General features: G+C 48.7%; 1 protein-coding gene across 4 annotated transcripts in view; it reads left to right on the top strand.

Moving 5' to 3' along the window:
• sbf2 (SET binding factor 2) overlaps positions 1-20,006 on the top strand; it is a 110,311-nt gene that overhangs the window by 80,684 nt on the left and 9,621 nt on the right. For 2 of the 4 annotated variants that reach the window (XM_064336900.1, XM_064336901.1), the window contains 13 exons: positions 6,432-6,602; positions 6,844-7,118; positions 8,167-8,339; positions 8,708-8,781; positions 11,071-11,266; positions 11,704-11,831; positions 12,919-13,094; positions 15,055-15,182; positions 15,268-15,469; positions 15,779-15,975; positions 16,697-16,837; positions 17,699-17,782; positions 19,602-19,676. In XM_064336900.1, coding sequence (XP_064192970.1) covers positions 6,432-6,602; positions 6,844-7,118; positions 8,167-8,339; positions 8,708-8,781; positions 11,071-11,266; positions 11,704-11,831; positions 12,919-13,094; positions 15,055-15,182; positions 15,268-15,469; positions 15,779-15,975; positions 16,697-16,837; positions 17,699-17,782; positions 19,602-19,676 — 2,020 coding nt within the window. The remainder of the gene's footprint in view (positions 1-6,431; positions 6,603-6,843; positions 7,119-8,166; positions 8,340-8,707; positions 8,782-11,070; positions 11,267-11,703; positions 11,832-12,918; positions 13,095-15,054; positions 15,183-15,267; positions 15,470-15,778; positions 15,976-16,696; positions 16,838-17,698; positions 17,783-19,601; positions 19,677-20,006) is intronic. The other 2 variants (XM_064336902.1, XM_064336903.1) reach the window with 1 other exon arrangement.

Here is a 20,006-nt window from a genome sequence, read left to right on the forward strand (position 1 = left end):
GCTTGCAGTCAGGGCTCAGTTCACATAGATATCATGAACAATAAGATAATCCCGTGGGGCCTTTGCAATGTATCATGGTATTTGCTTCTCTCCAATGTCTCTTTGGCTAAATATCTAGTCACTGGTGAGCGATTGATAGTGTCAGGTATTAGTGAAAGACCCGACAAGACATTTTTTCTGCAGGAAAGGGTGGACTCCACACTGTCGAGTCGACAGCAAAATTGAAATAGGCCCGCTGGCATAATGGAATCAAACCTGACTATGAGAAGTACATTGCACTACTACATTTTTATGTTCAGCTTATCCAGCGCAACATACACAGCTTACATTTTAACATACTATATATTTATGCAGCTGGATATTTAATGAAGCATTTGAGGTTAAGCAGCATGTTCACGGATACAACTGCAGTACCTCAGCTGTGATTTTGGTTTAGGCCTACAAACGTATAAACTGAGCTCCCTCACTGCTGTGCTGGAAAGCCACCGTGCTTCAGTCACGTTCTGCTGAATAGAATGACTGAATTGTCTTGCCTGTTAGCTCCCTGGGTTTGGCCGTGTACGCGAGATTGCGTCGATGGAATAATTTCCAAACAGGGTTTCCACACCAATTTTTTACTTTGTTAAAAAAATAAATAATACTGCCTTCCCTTAGAGCCAGTGGTGATGTAACCATAACATGGTGCTGCCATGTGACTGTCTGCCTGGCGACTTTCTCGCTTCTGCGCTAACAGCTCTGTTTAGTTACATTACATTACAGGCATTTAGCAGACGCTCTTATCCAGAGCGACTTACACAACTTTTTACATAGCACTTTACATTGTATCCATTTATACAGCTGGATATATACTGAAGCAATGCAGGTTAAGTACCTTGCTCAAGGGTACAACGGCAGTGTCCTTACCCGGGAATCAAACTTGCGACCTTTCGGTTACAAGTCTAGTTCCTTACCCACTGTGCCACACTCCGTAGTTAGATTTCCACTGCCCTGCTTAACGACTGTTAGCGCTCCTGACCTAGCCACGTAAGGGAAAGTGTTTTCTGTGGTGCAACTGCTCGCAACGGTAGTGCGGTCAGTGTGTGGCGTTCTCCCAGGACTGCCCGTCGTGGTTATTGCTCTGTGACTCAGCACAAGGAAAGCGCTCCCTCTCTCTTTCTCTTTCTCTTTTCCGTTTGAAGAGCCGTTAGCTGGCATCCAAAACTGCTGTGTCCCGACACCTGCTCCTTCACTTCTCAGACTCAGTAATGCGGCGTTAGAATTTGAGGTACCAGAAAGGTATCAATCTGGAAGAAATTAGGTCAGCTTCGTTTTTATCACCAGAACGTAACAAATGACAATGTTGAGCAGCAGTGTGGTGTAGTGGTTAAGGCCGTGCGCTTGCAGCTGAGAAGTTGCGTGTTCATACCCCAGGTGGGACTCTGCAACCTTGGTTATGCTTAACCTATATCTCTTCAGAAAACTGGCAGCAAATGTGCCGTCATTGCTAAATACTCTTCCAGTATGCAAGGGAGGTGACTGTTTCAGTTGTTATTGGAGTACCACTGCAAAAAAGTATGTCTTCTGTCCTGATCTGTCTTCTGCAGTTTCATCTGTCAGACAAGCTGGTTTTTTTCTGTGGCATAAAAAATCTCATAAAATCTCATCTGCCAAATGCCTGTAATGTAATGTAATAAATATGTAAAAATATATAACGAGGGGGCTTGTCCCCAGTACTGCTCCTACCTTTATTTCTCATCCAGAAAGTACTGTACCCCTGCTCCAGTAGACTGCTACCAGTTGAATTGGTTTTATGGACACTTATTGAAATTTGAAACAGATTAAGATACCATCAGAAACCCAAAATTTATCTGTCTATTTAATGTATGTATATATCTGTCTATGTAAGTATGTATGTACGTAACAGTAAATAATTAAATAAAGTAAGTAATTAAGTAAGTAAATGTAAGTGAGTAGTAATTGAGTAAAAGTAGGTAAAAGCCCCCATATTTGCACAGTCAGCTCTCTAGAGAACAGAAAGTCATAGCTACTGCTCATTTATAATCTGAAAAGCAGAGAAGGCCTTCTCACCCATCTGGCCTTTTGCACTCCCCACCCCCCAGAGAGGCTGGGTTTGCTTTGACCTCCAGTATGGATCTCCTCCAAGGGTTGGTGGTGGGTCCTTGGGAACTGGGTGGTTCTGTGGTCAAGGTCCTCTGACCTTGTTTACCACAGCCTGGGAAAACTGGATGTAGACTGGGACTGGGGGGTCAATGTGTGTATGTCTGCGCATGTGGTTTCTGTGATGTCTCAGAAGACATCTCTCCTCCTGCCAAAGTCGTTTCCCATGGTTAACCTGTTCCAAGCTTCAATTCGCAGTTTGTTCTTATAAACTTTTGACATAATTTAATTTAAGTAGATATGGCTGGATTTTTACACAATGCTAAATGACATTGAAGATAATGGTAAAAACACACATTTTTCTAGTCTGCCTTGAACATAGAGAATGGTGAAACAAACCTCAAACAAAGACAGGCGTGAAGTGTCAGTCACTCCTGCACTGGTGTGACAACTTCTTGGCCAAACACTCTAATCACAAGATGAGTGGCATTTCAGTCAGCTCAATCTTCTTCGTAAGGCTCATATGGGAAATTGGGAAAGTGAGCGTGGTGAACTTCACTGCCAGGACGGTGTCAGGGTGTCAGTAATCTTGGCTCTTTTATTAGTGGCCGTAGTGTTGGTGAATGCCGGTAGGGAAACTGATCTGCTCGCGGCCAGCATCCACACCGCAGCAGATCCCCTGTGTCCTTTTCCTCATATTATGATGTGTTTTGGAGGCCGACTGCTAACTGTCATTAGAAACCATGACTCACGACTTGGTGACGCTTCACAAGAAACAGACTGCATATTTTTATATACTCTGGATTAAATTATCTTCCTTTAAAACACTCTGACACCTTAACAGCTCTTGTTTTTCTCCTTTCTAAAATCTAGATCAACATATTTTTTAAGTACTTTTTTTTGCAAGGCAAAGTACCAAGGCAAAATTCTGTAATTGCCCCAAATTCCCAAAGCCATAACAGTCTACAAAGACATTTCACACAGAACACTTCAACACAATTACCTACAGTTACCCGGAGAGGTCTTCCAAATGTTAGCGTAGCGTAAACATTCCACACAGAAAAATATCTTTTATTTGGTTTCAGGGTCTTATGTCTGCAGATTCAGAATGTACTATCAGGAGAGCGTCTTATCAGACCAGATATTTTCGTGAACTTGGCTGCTCTTGGTGACATTAATAAGACCTGTCAAACTAAATGTGTCCCAGGAATGGAGTCTCTATTCAGGCAGAGGAATTATAAATTGGATTATGTTCATTGTTGTGCTGTTATATGTCTGTCCAGATGAAGAAATGACTTGCTGCATGACCCCTGTTGCTTCTGAGATGTTCGGGTCTTTATTTTCTCAGAAGCATTTGCTATTATTTGCATTTACAAAATGATGAGCTTGTGTTTTTTTCTTCCTGCAAAGATATTGCATTTGTGTTGTATATTTAAGTAGGTTGCAGTGCATGCTGTTGCCGATTGTTCATTCGTAAATATACAACTTTGACCATGAACTGGGATGTGATTAACAATTAAGCATTGCCCTTGCTTAGTTGCAGCAGAGCAGATAGATTTCATTTTTTTTTTTTCTTCAGTTTTCCAACACAGTCCAACACAGCTGATGGTTTTTTCCAGGAATGTCTGTTTTTTTGCTAAACAAGAGAGGCGCCAAGTGAATTTGTCCAAAGCGCTTGTAAATTATCGCAGTATACGCGGCTGGTGCCGAATCAAACACAGTCTCTTGTCCATTAAGTCTCCAGATAGGATTCAATCAGCGTGCTATAACATGCAGAAAGTCGTTCTGCTGTGTCATACGTGCAGTTCTGCGGGTTAGACGGTCATGTTACACACCGCTGATCTCTCGCATTAGTCGCTTACCGGTCCTGCCGTACGCGCTCCCTCAGAGCAGAGAGGCAGTGTTTGGGCAACGTCCCTGGTTTCATCTCGGGAAGGGACACCCTTTCAACACAAACACGACATCCATCTCGTTAATGGGTCTGTTTGTCCTTCATAATGGCTTTTATAAATCTGGTTTTGGGAACTTTCACCCTCAAAAAATGCACGACCCCCTCCTCCCCGCGTCCGTGCCCGGTTCCCGGCAGTCACAATGCTGGTATGTTAATCAGCGGGGCTTTGAGACTGATGAAGGATAAGGACGGCGATAACGGGGGGTGGGAGTTGGGGGTAGTTTTGCGGAGGCTGTGTCTGTCACACGGGATTCGAAAGGCAGCTCCGGGGCTTCTGGGAAACGGCCTGGAGTTGCGCTCGCTAGCCCCCGTGACCCTCCGGCACGTTGGCCCGCCCCGCCTGGCCCGTGCTTGTCCCGCTTTCAACTCTCAAATCGCCAAAAAAAATATATCATTTTGCGGTATACATACAGTGGAAGTCAACAGTAAAACGTTGTGTGGAGCACTGTGGACTGTGCCTTATGATTTCAGCTGTAAACTCTGCTTATTTTAAACCAACTGGTGTGCCAATAATCTCGTTGCTTACAGTTAAGGGCACTCAGGTCAAACTGCAATTCCGGTTCATCCTCAGCCTTTGATTGGCAGTGCATCTGCACACACTCACCTCAGATAGAGGCCTCTTCCTGCTCTATATAGCATCCAGACTGTGGTCCAGGAACTGCGAGGCTCGGCCATTATGACAGTGATCCCACTGGACGCCTGACCTGGGGTCAGTGTTTCGCGAGCCGGGGCAGGGGAGTCGGAGAGCAGACTGCGCTTCCTGTGCGTGCTGTGCGCAGAGGAACTGCCTCCTCCCATCATGCACTTCCACTGGCCGCTGCTGGAATGCGATGCATCTGACATAAAGCATAAAGAAAAAAAACGCTGCAAAATGCTGACCTTAATCCACAACTCCTTTTGTCTTTTGATGTATGGCCCATAACAATACCAGGGTCCTTTTATTTCACTCTTTCTATAATTGTGGTTGACTGAACACATTTATTATACCCCCTTCCTTACTGTATATACTGGGGTGATATTAGTGTAGCCTAGACAGAGCAATCAATTATCTTACCCTGGGTACGGTTAGCATGAGCCATATCCTAAAAATGTGTAGATTTAGCCCCCTCATGTCCCCATTAGTTTCGTGTTTGTAGTCTAATGATTTATCCTGCCAACACCTCTTTCTCTGTGAGTGCATATTTATGTAGGGGTGATAATTCATTCACGTTCAAAGCATTTAAAGCATTCCTATCCTTAGAGGGAAGTGAAACTATCCAAATGATCTCAAGCATTCTTCGTATGAAATTCCCTTATGAAATAATAACATTGCTCAACTGAATGTACATATTTCATTCAGCATAGTTTAAATGCAAGGATTACCAAAGGACCTGCATGGTCTATAAGGGGGTTTTGAGTGGGGGGGGGGGGAGTGGGGGAGGTTGTGCTTCGTGCAGCCTGTTGCTGCCCTCTAATGGGAGAGGAACTTTCGGGATGCGTGTACTGTAGGCATGGATGCTGAGTATAAGCAGCAGGGTATAGTTCCTACCACATGTATCTGCAACTCTTAAGATCTCTCTCTTTCTCTTTTTCTGTCAATGCCCAGGCTTCTGTTCTTGAAATGGAGGTTTGTTCTGTGGGCCAGGGGGAAATTACAGGAATGGTGTACATGCACGTGCATTCTGTTTAGCTTCAGATCAAGTCAGAAGGTCTTCAGACTAGGAGAACCAGTGCAGCTGAAGAGTTCAGTGTGACCTTTACTCTCAGGGTGAGTGAAGCAGGCAAACAGGAAATGGAAAGGTGTAGACAGTGGTTTTCATTCATGAAGCCAATCAGACAGCGTGTTCTGGGACCCGTGCTATGTTGTGTCGATCTGCTTTGGGATTGGCTGTGATGGAGTTCTCGGAAGTATTCTGGGGCATTCCAGGTTGACTCAAAGAGTAAACATTAGATGTGATGATTTGCATCTATAGCCGTGGAAAATGGCAGTTCTCCATTTATAGAGCTCAAACAGACTGCAAGTCCAACATTCTTAAGAGCAGGGGGTTATAGGAGTAGGAAAAAGTAGCAGCCAACTCAATTTATGGGGCGCTATGGTTGTCCAGGTTCTGTGGACTGCTGTGAACCCTTCAAACGTGGTTTGGCAGCTGTTTACAAATGTATTAATTTCCTTAATATCAGGAGGGTTTTAATGGCTGCCTTTACGAGGCCTGTAAACAGTAGCTCCGCTAGTTTGATGGTGAAGCTGTGCTGGAGCTGTGAGGTGCTAAATACTTTGGGCCGATATCGCACCCTGTGCTGAAAGCTCCAGCAGCTCCAGTGCAGCAGTGCAGCCAAGGTGTGGGTTTGTTACCACTCTGCGCCTCCTAAAAGCCTCTGATGGTGCGAATGGTCCCGTCTGCAGAAACTCGCACCGGGAGTCAACCAGTTTGCCTACACCTGCGTCCAGGACCATCCCATCTGGGCCAACCAGCAGTTCTGGGAGGCCACGTTCTACAGTGAGGTCCAGACCCAGATCAGAGCACTTTACCTCAGCACGCCAGAGGACAAGCCACAGATCACAGCTGGACCAAAGGTAAAAATCACAACTTGCTCTTCAACTTCAACACAGCAGTGACAATAAAAGCCTTTTTTGGAAAATCTCAGAAGCTGGTGGAGATGCAGCTTCTAGTTTAACCTAATATTTGAAAAACTTTAAGAACAGAGATAAAACAGCATACTAACCTTAGCTGGGCAGGATGCTCTGTTCATGAAACATGGTTACGGCCTTTTCCTGCATGCCGTTGATGCCCCCCTCGCTGCACCCCCTTCCTCAGGAACGCGGGCCCTCGCCCCCCGCACCCCCGTCGGACTCGGAGCGCACGGCCATGGACCTGGGGGCGGAGCAGCTTCGGGCGTGGCCCTGCCTGGGCAAGGAGCGGCAGCAGGAGCTGGTGAACGGCGAGGAGAGCACGGTGTTCAGCCAGGCCATCCACCACGCCAGCCTCATGGTCTACCTGCTGGTGCCCCTGGACGGCAGCAAGAGCAAGCTGCTCCGCCCCCCGCCCACCGCCGACTGGGAGAGCGGCAGCAACAGCATCGTCACCAACAGGCGAGTCGCCCGGGGAGCCCCCTGCGGAGTCACAGCTAGCCACCTTAAAGCAGCGTGAACCTGGGGCACTTTTAATGAGACTCAGTACAGGGGAGGGAATATCACTTTCAGTCCTTCGCAGTTTCTGCCATTCTCTGATGTTATGTTACGTCCAGGTGAGCATTCTGAATGGAAGCCACCTGATTTTGGATTGAGCGCACTGATCTGTTTGTAGTAAGACCTGGAATGGCTCAAGGCCCTTCAGAAGGCTTGGGACCTCTGCATTAGATAGGCACGCCCACACTTTTAGTCCCTGGAAGTCAGTAGAAGGTTTGCAATGAAGTAGTCCTTTTTTGTTTTTAGAAAAGGTGATTTTCAGTTTCTGGTACACAAACACAGATAGAGGTTAAAGGAGTTTTCCACTCAAACCTCTTCTCTCGCCAGTATACAGCTGCTCTTCTGCTATTTCCTGCTCACCTACATCCTGTTGGCTCCTCGATCAGTGGACCCCCTCCAGTTCCTTCTTATATTAATGCTTTTATAAGGAATGCACAGGCTGCTGCAGCGGGGGTCTCCTTTCCACCACCAAAAACAACACAAAAGTTCCCAAGTGCTATAGTAGCAGTAAAATGTAGGACAGAGGGTACATAGCCATTCCCAGAAAGTGAATCCAGCCTGCCAAACGCATTTCTCCCTTAAAATGGGCCTTGCGAAACTGTGCAGGCTTTCTACATGGCTTGGGTGTAGGACCTCATGTATTAACCCGAAAGGTCTTTTATTCCCCAGGACATTGGGATATTGCTTGTGGGAGTTTATGGTGTGCAGTTTGGATCGGTATTTGACAGCTACAGATGATATGATGCTGAGAAAAAGTCAGCACTTTTCGATTTTTTGTTTTTGTTTTGGGGCCTTTATTCCGTGTCTGGCTGAAGTTGTAGTAAGGATTCATGGCATCAGAACTGACCCATTTCATTGTTCTGGGGTCCAAGCCAGGTTCTTGTAAAAACGCTGGTGCTTTTCTGCATTCTCAATGTGGTCTTCCACTCAACTGTCCTTCATTGTCCAACAGTATGGCAGGCAGCGTGGCTGAGAGCTTCGACACGGAGAGCGGCTTCGAGGACTCCGAGAACAGCGACGTGGCCAACTCAGTGGTCCGCTTCATCGCGCGCTTTATCGACAAGGTGTGCACTGAGAGCGGGGTCACCCAGGATCATATCAAGAACCTGCACAGCATGATCCCAGGTGGGTACAGACACTCACACACCTCCCCCGAAACCCCTTACACTGGACCACAGCCACCTTCAGGACACGCTGTCTTTAAGTATACTTTAATACTACGCGTCAAGCCTGAAAATTTCAATGTAGCTACCATTTGAGTAAAATGTATTTAGCTAGTGAGTGGGTCTGTGTTGATGTTCTTAGGTCTTTAGCCTTAGCCAGTGAAGGGTTGTGTTGATGTTTTTATGACTTTAGCCTTAGCCAGTAAGTGGGGTCTGTTGATGTTTTTATGTCTTTAGTCTTAGTCAGTGAGGGTCTGTGTTGATGATCTTATGCCTTTAGCCTTAGCCTGTGAGTGGGGCTGCATTAACCACTCTGTCCATTTAATCCAGGCATTGTGGCCATGCAGATGGAGGCACTAGAGGCAGTGCACAGAGAGAGCATGACTCTCCCTCCCATTCAGAAGGTCAGTCAGCACTAACACTCTTTTCCCACTACAGATGTACTGCAATTTTCTTTTCAACCTGCAGTATGTTATTACAGAAGTCACACATACAGGTTTCTCATTAGGGCTGGCAGTCAATCAGGAGCTTTTTTTGTCTTAATAGCTCTGTTCTCCGTACTCCATTGGATGGCAACCTGAAGTGATGTCATCTACAGTGACTGAAAAGAGCAGTTCATTAGCAAGTTACATCCAATCTGTCCACTGGAAACACATCGTTTTCACCAGCACTGCCCCTCATACAAAGCTTACAACCTTGTCTTTTGTTTATCCTCCTAAAATTTTATACATCAGTAACAGAACAGCCAGAAGCAATGGGGTAAATTTTATAACCCCAATCTCATTTACAGGTAAAGTAAAAATGGATAGCCTCATAACACCTTTTCGGTCATATCAGGAGCTCCCTTTTATGGTCTGTGATCGCCTGAAATATAATTTACATTTTACACAATCACATTCTCATCGTGAATGACTCAAATGTAATTAGTGTGTAGCCTGTAACACACTTAGCTTTCCTAACTCTATGAATATCAGATATGCACTTGGTTACTAAGGCTGTTTGCCTTATTAAGACAGTAGACACACTGAAAGGGTTAAATGGCTTTTATTTGGACAATGTGTTCCAGGACAGTAACTGGAGCCTAAGTCTGCTGTCTGCATTTAAACTGCTATACTATCATTCTGGCATTCACATCCAATATGTTACAGTACACTGACTTGTTGCCAGTATTGTACTGAATGCTGTGAACTTTAAAACAATTGCAGGAGTGACCCCAGTGAGCCATCGGGCTGGATATTTATGGCTAGCGAATTTTGGCTGTCTCTGCGTTTGTACAGTCGGCTACCTCTTTGGCCGGAGTACAGGGAGAGGTGGTGTCTAGGGGGTCTTCTTGGGCAGAGGACAGAAACGCGAGAAGGCCCCAACCTGTCGCTGAGGGGGAGTAACTTTTCGGCTGTCAGTTCGGCGGTCCGAAAGAATATGTCATCGCGGGAAGTGCTTCTGTTGCGCAAAGGAGCGCGAGAGCTTTCGGGCGCGCACAAACAGCACAGGACAGGCAGCTGGGCCTCTCCGCCCTGGACCTCAAGGACTCACCGGTGAACCCGTCCCGTTGATTTCTGTCCTGTGAGAGCTCTTCTGGGGCCGCGTCCGTCGCCCCGCTGAGGGATTAATGCTTTAGCGCGGAGCGGGGCCGATAGCAGGAAGAGGCCGCGGACCCGCAGCATCCGTTTGGAACAGGAAAACCTGCGGCCCATCAGCCACTGCTTCAGGCCCCGTAAATCACTGCTGAGGTTTGCGCTGTGGGCCTTGAAGGCTTTCAGAGAGCCCGCTTGGGGTCTCGACTACAGCTCGCCGACCAACCCAAAACCCCCCTCGCCCCCCAGCCAAGCCCTGCTGGGAAGAGCGCAGCGGGGGTGCTGTTGAACCAGACCAAGCAGATCCACGGTTCCCTGGTTGTGCAACACTCAACCCTCCCTCCATCCCCCCCCCCCGCCCCCCATCGCCTGTCCCCGAGCTCCATCAGACCACGGCGCCCCCACCCAACCACCCCCCCCCCCGCATCTGCAGGCCTCGGAGGGGAATCAATCCGCCGTTTAAACGTCACCTCCGAGGAATGCAGGCGCCCGTGATAAACGCAGGAAAGCTGGGGTGATTAAATGCAGAGCCCCGGACCGAGAGAGGGAGAGAGAGAGAGAGAGAGAGAGGGGGTCTGGAGCGCAGCTTCGCTGGGGGGCGGGAGACAGATCGCCGCGGGCCCGTCTGCCGAAACGCCGGCCCCGCCCCGCTGTCGTGCGTGTGGAGCGCACATCGCCTTGGCCGCCGCTTCCCCGCGTCGGTCACGCAACTCGGAGGAAACCTTAAATATTTTGTTGTTGGATAAATAATAATCCCGGAGCTCCAGACGAAAGGAACGCGCGCGAAGCAGGCCCAGGGATGCATGTGTTTCGGATTGGAGGCGAGGTGACGTGCGCTCGTCTGAGATCTGAAAAATGTGCTCGCAGACGTCAGTGACCCGTCAGCTCCCAAGTGCTGTGTCATTACGTTTAATGGGTCATATCATTATGGTTTCTGCGGGTTTTTTTTACATTCACATATAATATCTGTTTATTTTCCCTGGCCGCGACTCAATGAAAGTGGAATGCGCGAGCGTTGCACAACCCCGGAGTGCATGTGTGAGCTTGGCGTGAGCTTGGCGTGTGCTCGGCGTGTGCTCGGCCTGTACCCGGCGCCTGATTGGCTCCTCCGCTCTGCAGCCCAGGATCCTGCGGCCGACCCTGCTCCCGGGGGAGGAGTTTGTTTCGGAGGGCCTGCGCGTGGTCCTGGACCCCGACGGCCGGGAAGAGGCCACGGGGGGCCTGCTGGGGGGGCCCCACCTCCTGCCAGCAGAGGGCGCCCTCTTCCTCACCACCTACCGCATCATCTTCAAGGGCACTCCTCATGACCCCTTAGGTACTTACCAGCAGCCATTCTCTCTCTGCACGTTCATTTCTCTAAGAAATTTTTATAGTGCAGACACACAGCAGACTGCTAACAGTGTATACCCAGGCTGTGCTGTATTTTTCACTGCACATAGCTGGAGTAAGTCAAGTCAGATGTTTTTTTACCATGCAGAGAATCCAGAGAATTATTCAATTATCCTATATTTAAAAGGATTTGACTGTACTACAGCTGGAATTGGCTGAAATTAACTGATGTGCTTAGCCAGTTTGTTAAGAGCACACAATGATGTTCAGGCAGATCAAACTGAATGAAGCGCGTGCTAACAGCATATACAGACCGAATGACGTATGATGTATTCCATTACTATTTGGAATATGATTGCTGTTTTAATGACATCAGTGCAATGGCCAGCATGACTCAGTGTAGTTTGATTTTTGTCTGAGCAGTGGGAGAGCAGGAAGTCATCCGCTGCTTCCCAGTCTCCACGCTGACCAAGGAGAAGAAGATCAACATCCAGAACCAGCTGCAGCAGGGCCTGCAGGAGGGCCTACAGATGAGATCTGCATCCTTCCAGGTAACGTACCCACAGGGGCCCTGCCACATAATGATGCTGATGATGATGATGGAGGCAGTATTGTTAATGAAAGTGTGTGATTTAGTTGTTAGATTTCTTCTGGGTTTAGATGAGCATAGGTATGATTTAGTACTTAAGTATACTGAGAGGCAACGTGTGTTCAGTGAGGCATTCGTTCAGAATTTACAGTGAAATTGTCAGCTTTCAACTTTTTGAAAAATAATGTAATCTCAACTGACTTATATCTGTCAGATCTATAATGATTATGCTGGTCAACATGAATTTATGAAAAATTTTTCCTACATAAAGAATATGTGTTTGTTCATTGTGTTTCTGTTTTTATTTTAATATTTCTTTGAAAAATATGAAATTCTTTGAGGAACGAGTGCATATTTTTCCCTCAGACACGTGTGCTTGATATTTCACAATACGCGCAGCGCCGTAAACTTTTTACGGTCCATTCCTATCTTTTTAGTAACAGGGGCCGTAAAAGCGTGGTGGGGGGGGGGGTGCGCTCGGCCTCACCTGCCAGCGTGCGGTCGTGCCGCGCGTCCTGCCAGCGGCTCGGCGTCTGGGGCGCATTATCGGCCCCCGCGTTAAACTCTGCAGCCGGCTCGGCGGCCCACGCGGGGCTCGCTCGGCTGTCAGGGAACAGAGGGGAACAGAGACCGAGTGGCCCCCGGGGGCCCCGAGAAACGGGATTCCAGGTCAGGAGAGCATCGCTCGGCCGACCAAAAAACTGGCGCGCTGAAAGGGTCTGGAAGGCGCGAGAGGCTCTGTTCTGCGCATTCCGGATCGGGCCGTGATTTCCGGCGCGGTGATTAATCGCTTCTCCACACGGGCCCGAATTGCTTAGAAAAAATAAAAATAAAAATCTCGCAAAGGGACGTGCAGATTTTTTCGCTTAGCAGAAGTGAAATTCTGCAGAAACGGATCGCTCGAAGAGGTCCCTCGCAGTTGTTTTGTTTGACCCCCAGATCGTTTTCCCAGGTGCAGCTGTAAGACGTGGTCGTGCAACAAAAAAAAACCGTTGCAATCTTTCTTCTTTTTTTTTATTTCTTTTGGCTCTTGTGGACTCCTCGCTCAGCTCATCAAAGTGGCCTTCGATGAAGAGGTGAGCTCTGAGACGGTGGAGATCTTCAAGAAGCACCTTCAGAGGACCCGCTACCCCGCGTCCATCTTCGGCGGGTTCGCCTTCGCCGTGGGACAGATAGTCCCCACGCTCGCCCTTCCCAAGCACAAGGAGAGGAACACGGGCCTCCGGTGAGTCGCTGCACAGCCTCATAACCGCACTGCACCACCTCATAACCACACTGCACCACCTCATAACCGCACTGCACCTCCTCATAACCGCACTGCACCTCCTCATAACCACACTGCACCACCTCATAACCACACTGCACAGCCTCATAATCACACTGCACTGCCTCATAACCGCACTGCACAGCCTCATAACCACACTGCACCACCTCATAACCACACTGCACTGCCTCATAACCACACTGCACCGCCTCATAACCGCACTGCACCTCCTCATAACCGCACTGCACTGCCTCATAACCGCACTGCATTGCCTCATAACCACACTGCACTGCACCACCTCATAACCACACTGCACTGCCTCATAACCACACTGCACCGCCTCATAACCGCACTGCACCTCCTCATAACCGCACTGCACTGCCTCATAACCGCACTGCACTGCCTCATAACCGCACTGCACCGCCTCATAACCACACTGCACCGCCTCATAACCGCACTGCACTGCCTCATAACCACACTGCACTGCCTCATAACCGCACTGCACCGCCTCATAACCACACTGCACCTCCTCATAACCGCACTGCACTGCCTCATAACCACACTGCACCGCCTCATAACCACACTGCACTGCCTCATAACCACACTGCACTGCCTCATAACCGCACTGCACCGCCTCATAACCACACTGCACTGCCTCATAACCGCACTGCACCGCCTCATAACCGCACTGCACCGCCTCATAACCACACTGCACCTCCTCATAACCGCACTGCACCACCTCATAACCACACTGCACAGCCTCATAACCGCACTGCACCTCCTCATAACCACACTGCACAGCCTCATAACCACACTGTACCACCTCATAACCACACTGCACTACCTCATAACCGCACTGCACCGCCTCATAACCACACTGCACCGCCTCATAACCGCACTGTACCACCTCATAACCGCACTGCACCACCTCATAACCGCACTGCACCTCCTCATAACCGCACTGCACAGCCTCATAACCGCACTGCACCACCTCATAACCGCACTGCACAGCCTCATAACCACACTGCACCGCCTCATAACCGCACTGCACCGCCTCATAACCGCACTGCACTGCCTCATAACCACACTGCACTACCTCATAACCACACTGCACTGCCTCATAACCACACTGCACCGCCTCATAACCGCACTGTACCGCCTCATAACCGCACTGCACAACCTCATAACCGCACTGCACCGCCTCATAACCACACTGCACAGCCTCATAACCGCACTGTACCGCCTCATAACCGCACTGCACTGCCTCATAACCGCACTGTACCGCCTCATAACCACACTGCACCGCCTCATAACCACACTGCACTGCCTCATAACCGCACTGCACTGCCTCATAACCACACTGCACTGCACCACCTCATAACCACACTGCACTGCCTCATAACCACACTGCACCGCCTCATAACCGCACTGCACCTCCTCATAACCGCACTGCACCGCCTCATAACCACACTGCACTGCCTCATAACCACACTGCACCCTCATAACCACACTGCACCCCTCATAACCGCACTGTACCTCCTCATAACCCACTGCACACCTCATAACCACACTGCACCCCTCATAACCACACTGCACCCCCTCATAACCGCACTGCACCTCCTCATAACCGCACTGCACCTCCTCATAACCACACTGCACCACCTCATAACCACACTGCACCCCCTCATAACCACACTGCACCCCCTCATAACCACACTGCACCGCCTCATAACCACACTGCACCTCCTCATAACCACACTGCACTGCCTCATAACCACACTGCACCGCCTCATTACCGCACTGCACCACCTCATAACCGCACTGCACCTCCTCATAAGCGCACTGCACCACCTCATAACCACACTGCACCGCCTCATTACCGCACTGACTGTCTAACACCAACGCTTCACCGTGTCCGCAGCACGCTTTCAAAGACCATCGTCAGAGGGGCGAAGAAGGCGGGGAAGATAACGATCGGGCGCCAGTACACCTCAAAGAAAAACGAGAAGGGGAATCGTGCCACCTGGCACGAGGACGACGACATCTCAGGTGAGTGCGAGAAAGGGTGTTTCTGCGCGCGATTAACTGTGCACGCCGCGCGGCCCTGACCTGTCGCGTGTGGGGAACGCTCCAGTTTCAGACGAAGGGGAGCTCCCCCCCAGCCCCACCCTCAAGACCTCGGAGAAGTCCACCATGGAGCAGCTTGTCGAGCGGGCCTGTTTCCGTGACTACCAGCGGATGGGCCTGGGCACCATCTCCGCCAGCTCCTCGCGGTCCAAGACCGGCGACAAATTCCGCATCACCGCCGTCAACCGGATGTACTCCCTCTGCCGCAGGTCAGCTCAAAATGCCATCGTCATCATCGTCGTTGCATTGCATTTTATTTGGAAACCATGTTGAGATTTAAACCTGTTTTCCAAGTGAGACCCAGCCAAAAGAGGTCAAGATAGGAGAAGTTGCAGTACTTGGCAGTTCAATAAATGCAAATGTGAAGTTACATAAAAACAAAGGTTTGTCTCATGAATACAACCACAGTAACTGCCATGTTTACAGTGTGAAAGGATCAAGCTGTAAATGCACGGTTATTGGAAGCTAAGCAAATCTGTAAACGGAGGAGCTGACGGGTGGGGTGCGGCTCCCTGCAGTTACCCGGGCCTGCTGGTGGTGCCGCAGGCGGTTCAGGACGGCAGCCTGCAGAAGGTGGCGCGGTGCTACCGGCACAACCGCCTGCCCGTGGTGTGCTGGAAGCACGGTCGCACCAAAGCCATGCTGCTCCGGTCCGGAGGCTTCCACAGCAAGAGCGTGGTGGGGCTGTTCAAGTCCCAGAGCCCCACCTCCCCAGGTACAACCCCCCTTACACACACACGCACATGCACACACACATATACACATACACACTGTCACCTTCGTCAATGTTATCTGTGCCATATCACACAGTGCCAGCATCAACCTTAAAAGTTGACCTGTGAGAGTTCAAAAGGGCGTGACTGTTGAATTGGCTTATCCATGTGATTTCACACAAGTGTTATTGTATTGCGTGTGCTTTTCATTAGCGGCCTTATCATATGTGGGCACATTTTGTTTTTTCAATCTGTCAGCAATTTGTCATCTGTTTTTGTCTGAAGGGTGTGTGCGTGTGTTAGTTTGAGAGTGCTGTGTAATGTGAAAGCTTGTGCTTGGGCTGCAGGGCGTGTGTGTGTGTGTGCGAGCGCGCATGTGCGTACCTGTGTGTGTGTGTGTGAAAATAAAAGTGTGTGTGTGTGTGCGTGTGAGAGAGTAAAAGAGTGCAGTGTGTGTGTGTGTGTGTGCGCATGTGCGTACCTGTGTGTGTGTGTGTGAAAGTAAAAGAGCGCAGTGTGTGTGTGTGTGAGAGAGAGTAAAAGAGTGCAGTGTGTGTGTGCGTGTGTGTGAGAGTAATAGAGTGCAGTGTAATTTGTAGTGTGTGTGTGTGTGAGTAAGAGAGTGCAGTGTAATTTGCAGTGCGTGTGTGTGTGTGAGAGTAATAGAGTGCAGTGTAATTTGCAGTGCGTGTGTCAGTAAGAGGTCCTGTCTGTGCTGTCCAGCTCCCGTGTCGTCCTCAGAGTTGTCCAGCAGCCTGGAACATGAGAAGTACCTGCAGGCCATCCTGAGTGCCGTTCCTGTCTACTTCAAAACGAGCCGAAACGACACCCTCACCAACCGCTCGCTCATCGGCCTGTCCCCAGGTGCTCAGGGGCTCAGCCCCCCTTCACTTCTCTGCCCCCGCGTTTGTTCCTCCATTGCGTACATCGCGGTTGTAGCTTGTTTCTGTTTTTCTTGTTTATAGCTGCATTGTTTGGCCATTTGTTCTCGATTATCTTTGTGCGGTTCTGAGTCCCTTATCTTCGTAAAAAAATTTCCTTCCAGTTCCACATGTTGTTTTGTATCGTATCTGGAAGGAACCTTAGGGCAGTCTTACATTATGCAAAGGGAACAGGAAGTGAGGTCATCACCGAAAGTCCATGCTTCATCTCTGGTCACTGGTCCAACTTGTGAGGCACAGAACAGTACATGCTCAGGCCCAAGCATGTGACTTTTCACTACTAGAACTGCTTTGTCTGTGGAGAATGGAGTGAAATCTGCTCCCAGTCTTACAAAATAGCATCCTCCTCTTTCATGAATAAAGTCTTTATAGGAGGATTTATGAAAATGGTCGTCATAGCCGGTGGGGTTATGTGTCGCCTTGCCTTAGGGTTCAACAAAAGGTAAATACAATTGACTCACTGAAACATGATTTTGACTTCCCAGCCAAAGGCTTTATCAAACGGTGGGATCGGTGTTGGCTTCTCGAGATATCTGTAATGCAACTCCATGGCGGTCCGACCTAGCGCCTTACCTCATTTAATGCCCACTCTGCAGTAATTTAGCACAATGTAGCCAAATCTTGCAGATTGATATCCATTATCATGGTTTTTGGCAGTGCCGTATGGGGGTGTGATTACATAACTGAAGGGTGTATGACGGGCGCCTGTTTGCCTCGTCCGTAGTTAGTAAAGAAGCGCTATTGTCTTTCTCTTTGGGCCTGTGGTTCTGCGGCTCGGATCCAGGTAGTGAAAGGCGGATGACGAGGATACCGAAGGTGACCCCGGTCCACCTGGATGTGCCCTTCTCCAACAGCTTCGCCAGAGGAGGTGAGCGAGCTTTTCCCTTCTCAGCCAGCCTCCTGTCACCAGATACTTGTATTTACTTAGAATATAAGACGGTGGAGTCATGTTTCTGAAGTGCACCTCCTTTGATTTTGATCACCAGGGCAGTGGGTTGTTTGTCATCTGAAGGACACATACACTCACCCCCCCCCCCCCCCCACCCCAGTTGAGTTGAAATGATCCCTCTGGGTTGAAGAGTTTTGAATTCCCCTCTTCTATGGGCCCTGCCACGAGCTGCTTATGGAAGCAATCTTCCCCCACGCGCGGCCTAGCTCCAGTCCCAGCGCACTGTCGCTGTTGGTCTTGGCTAGCCTCAAACCCTCTGCCGAAGCGGGTTGCGGAGCTGAGAGGAGCAGATGTTCCCCCGAAAACATCCCAAATTCCACAAATTACGCTCAGTCAAGTGCAGCCATCGCGCCGGCCGCCCTCGAAGTCGGGCTGTTTAAACCTCGGAAGCCGCAGCTCCATAAACATTTGACATCGTGAATTTACGCAAAGCGTGAGGCGCCCCAGGATGGGGCCCAGGGCTCGAGTGTGGGATTAGCATGGGGTGTGCTAAACTGACAGTTTTCCACAAAGGAATCTACCGACAAATCAGTTTCACATTGGTGATATAGACCTGCCGATGACGTAAAAAATGTACCCTTTCAATATACCACTCTTTAAGGTTCGAAAGAAGGCGTCAAACACGGATACTCAAACGGACGTCACAGACTGCGGGTGAAGTTTCCTTCCTGCATGCTAGTCGTGGCTGTGCATCACTACCCATGTTTGCTTCATGCTGTTTGCATGACAGGCATTAGTATTTAGTCAATAAAAGAACAATTTTACTGCAGCACACCAAAAAATCGTGACCTTGAGATATTTGGTGTCTATTTGGTGGGCTTGGGACAGGTCTGTCTAGAGCATCTTTTGAAGGATGCAGTCAGTCTCTGTAATGCAGACAGCCCTTCCGGACAGGCCTGGATTTCCAAGACTGTATTAGTGTCGCAGGTTTCTGGGGCATCGGTAAAGGAAGCATGAAGGTTTGGACCTCGTTACTCAACTCTTCCTCTCAGGCACTGCAGTGTGTGATAGCTATGAATAAGCACCAGTTTTCAGTGTAACACAATCACAGTGATGTTTCACAACTGCAGGCTAGAGCACACTACCAATTTAAAGGCATATTGTGTAGATGGTCATTTAAAGGCTTATTGTGTAGATGGTCATTTAAAGGCATATTGTGTAGATGGTCATTTAAAGGCTTATTGTGTAGATGGTCATTTAAAGGCATATTATGTAGATGGTCATTTAAAGGCTTATTGTGTTTGTTTGACCTGCCTGTTAATCATTGTTACCTTTCAGTTTTGAGACACTGACTATTTTTTCATGTATACTAACTGGGGTTCCTGACAGTGTTTTCATTTTTGCTTTGGATTATACAGATTACACTTTCCCTTGAAATGTAAAAATGAAGCCATGCTAAAATCATTAAGGCTTCTCATTATTGTTTGGTGCATGTGGACAAATGTTGCTTGATATGATGCAGTTTGCATGATGCACATTGCTTTGTGTGATTGATCAGTTTTGCATGATTTGGTTTTGAGGTTCTCTGTCCACTTTTTGCAATTCTGTAACTTCTGACTGGGGTGAAATCAAACTTTATGTTAAAAGCATACAGTGAATATGTTCTTTCTTCCTTGCTTTCATATTGTCATAGTGTTCATACTATGCTTGAGCCTATGTCCATGATTTCTGCTGTGATTTCATCTTTCTTTTCATTGCCCCCTCCCGCTCTTGTGCCTCCAAACCTCTGATCTCCCAGTCCTGGGTTACAGGGATAAGCTATTCACTCATTCACACCAAAAGCCTGCATCTAAGGGAAGACCCCAAAATCAAGGTACACTTCTAAAATGTGTTTGATCGCCCCTTGCATTCTCTCCTCATCCGTTACCCAATCCTGTTCTCTGTACCGGTGCTAAAACCGTCTTCGCCTTTTTTGTCATCACGGTCATTCATGTAGGTGCCATTTTGGGCAGAACAGTATGCACAGTTGGTCCTTCCTCTCACGAAGGATGTGTGTGTCGTCAAGTAGTTTGATCTTTCGGCAAACAGAATCCCAGCTGTTATTCAGCCAGAGCAGCCAGTTAGCACATTTCAGCCGATGTGGAATGTGATGTGTCAGTCGGTTGTAATGCCCTGAGCCAGGCATTCGTGCCTTTAGTACTTG

This window comes from Anguilla rostrata, chromosome 5, assembly GCF_018555375.3.
Source record: "Anguilla rostrata isolate EN2019 chromosome 5, ASM1855537v3, whole genome shotgun sequence".
NCBI classification, from domain to species: domain Eukaryota; kingdom Metazoa; phylum Chordata; class Actinopteri; order Anguilliformes; family Anguillidae; genus Anguilla; species Anguilla rostrata.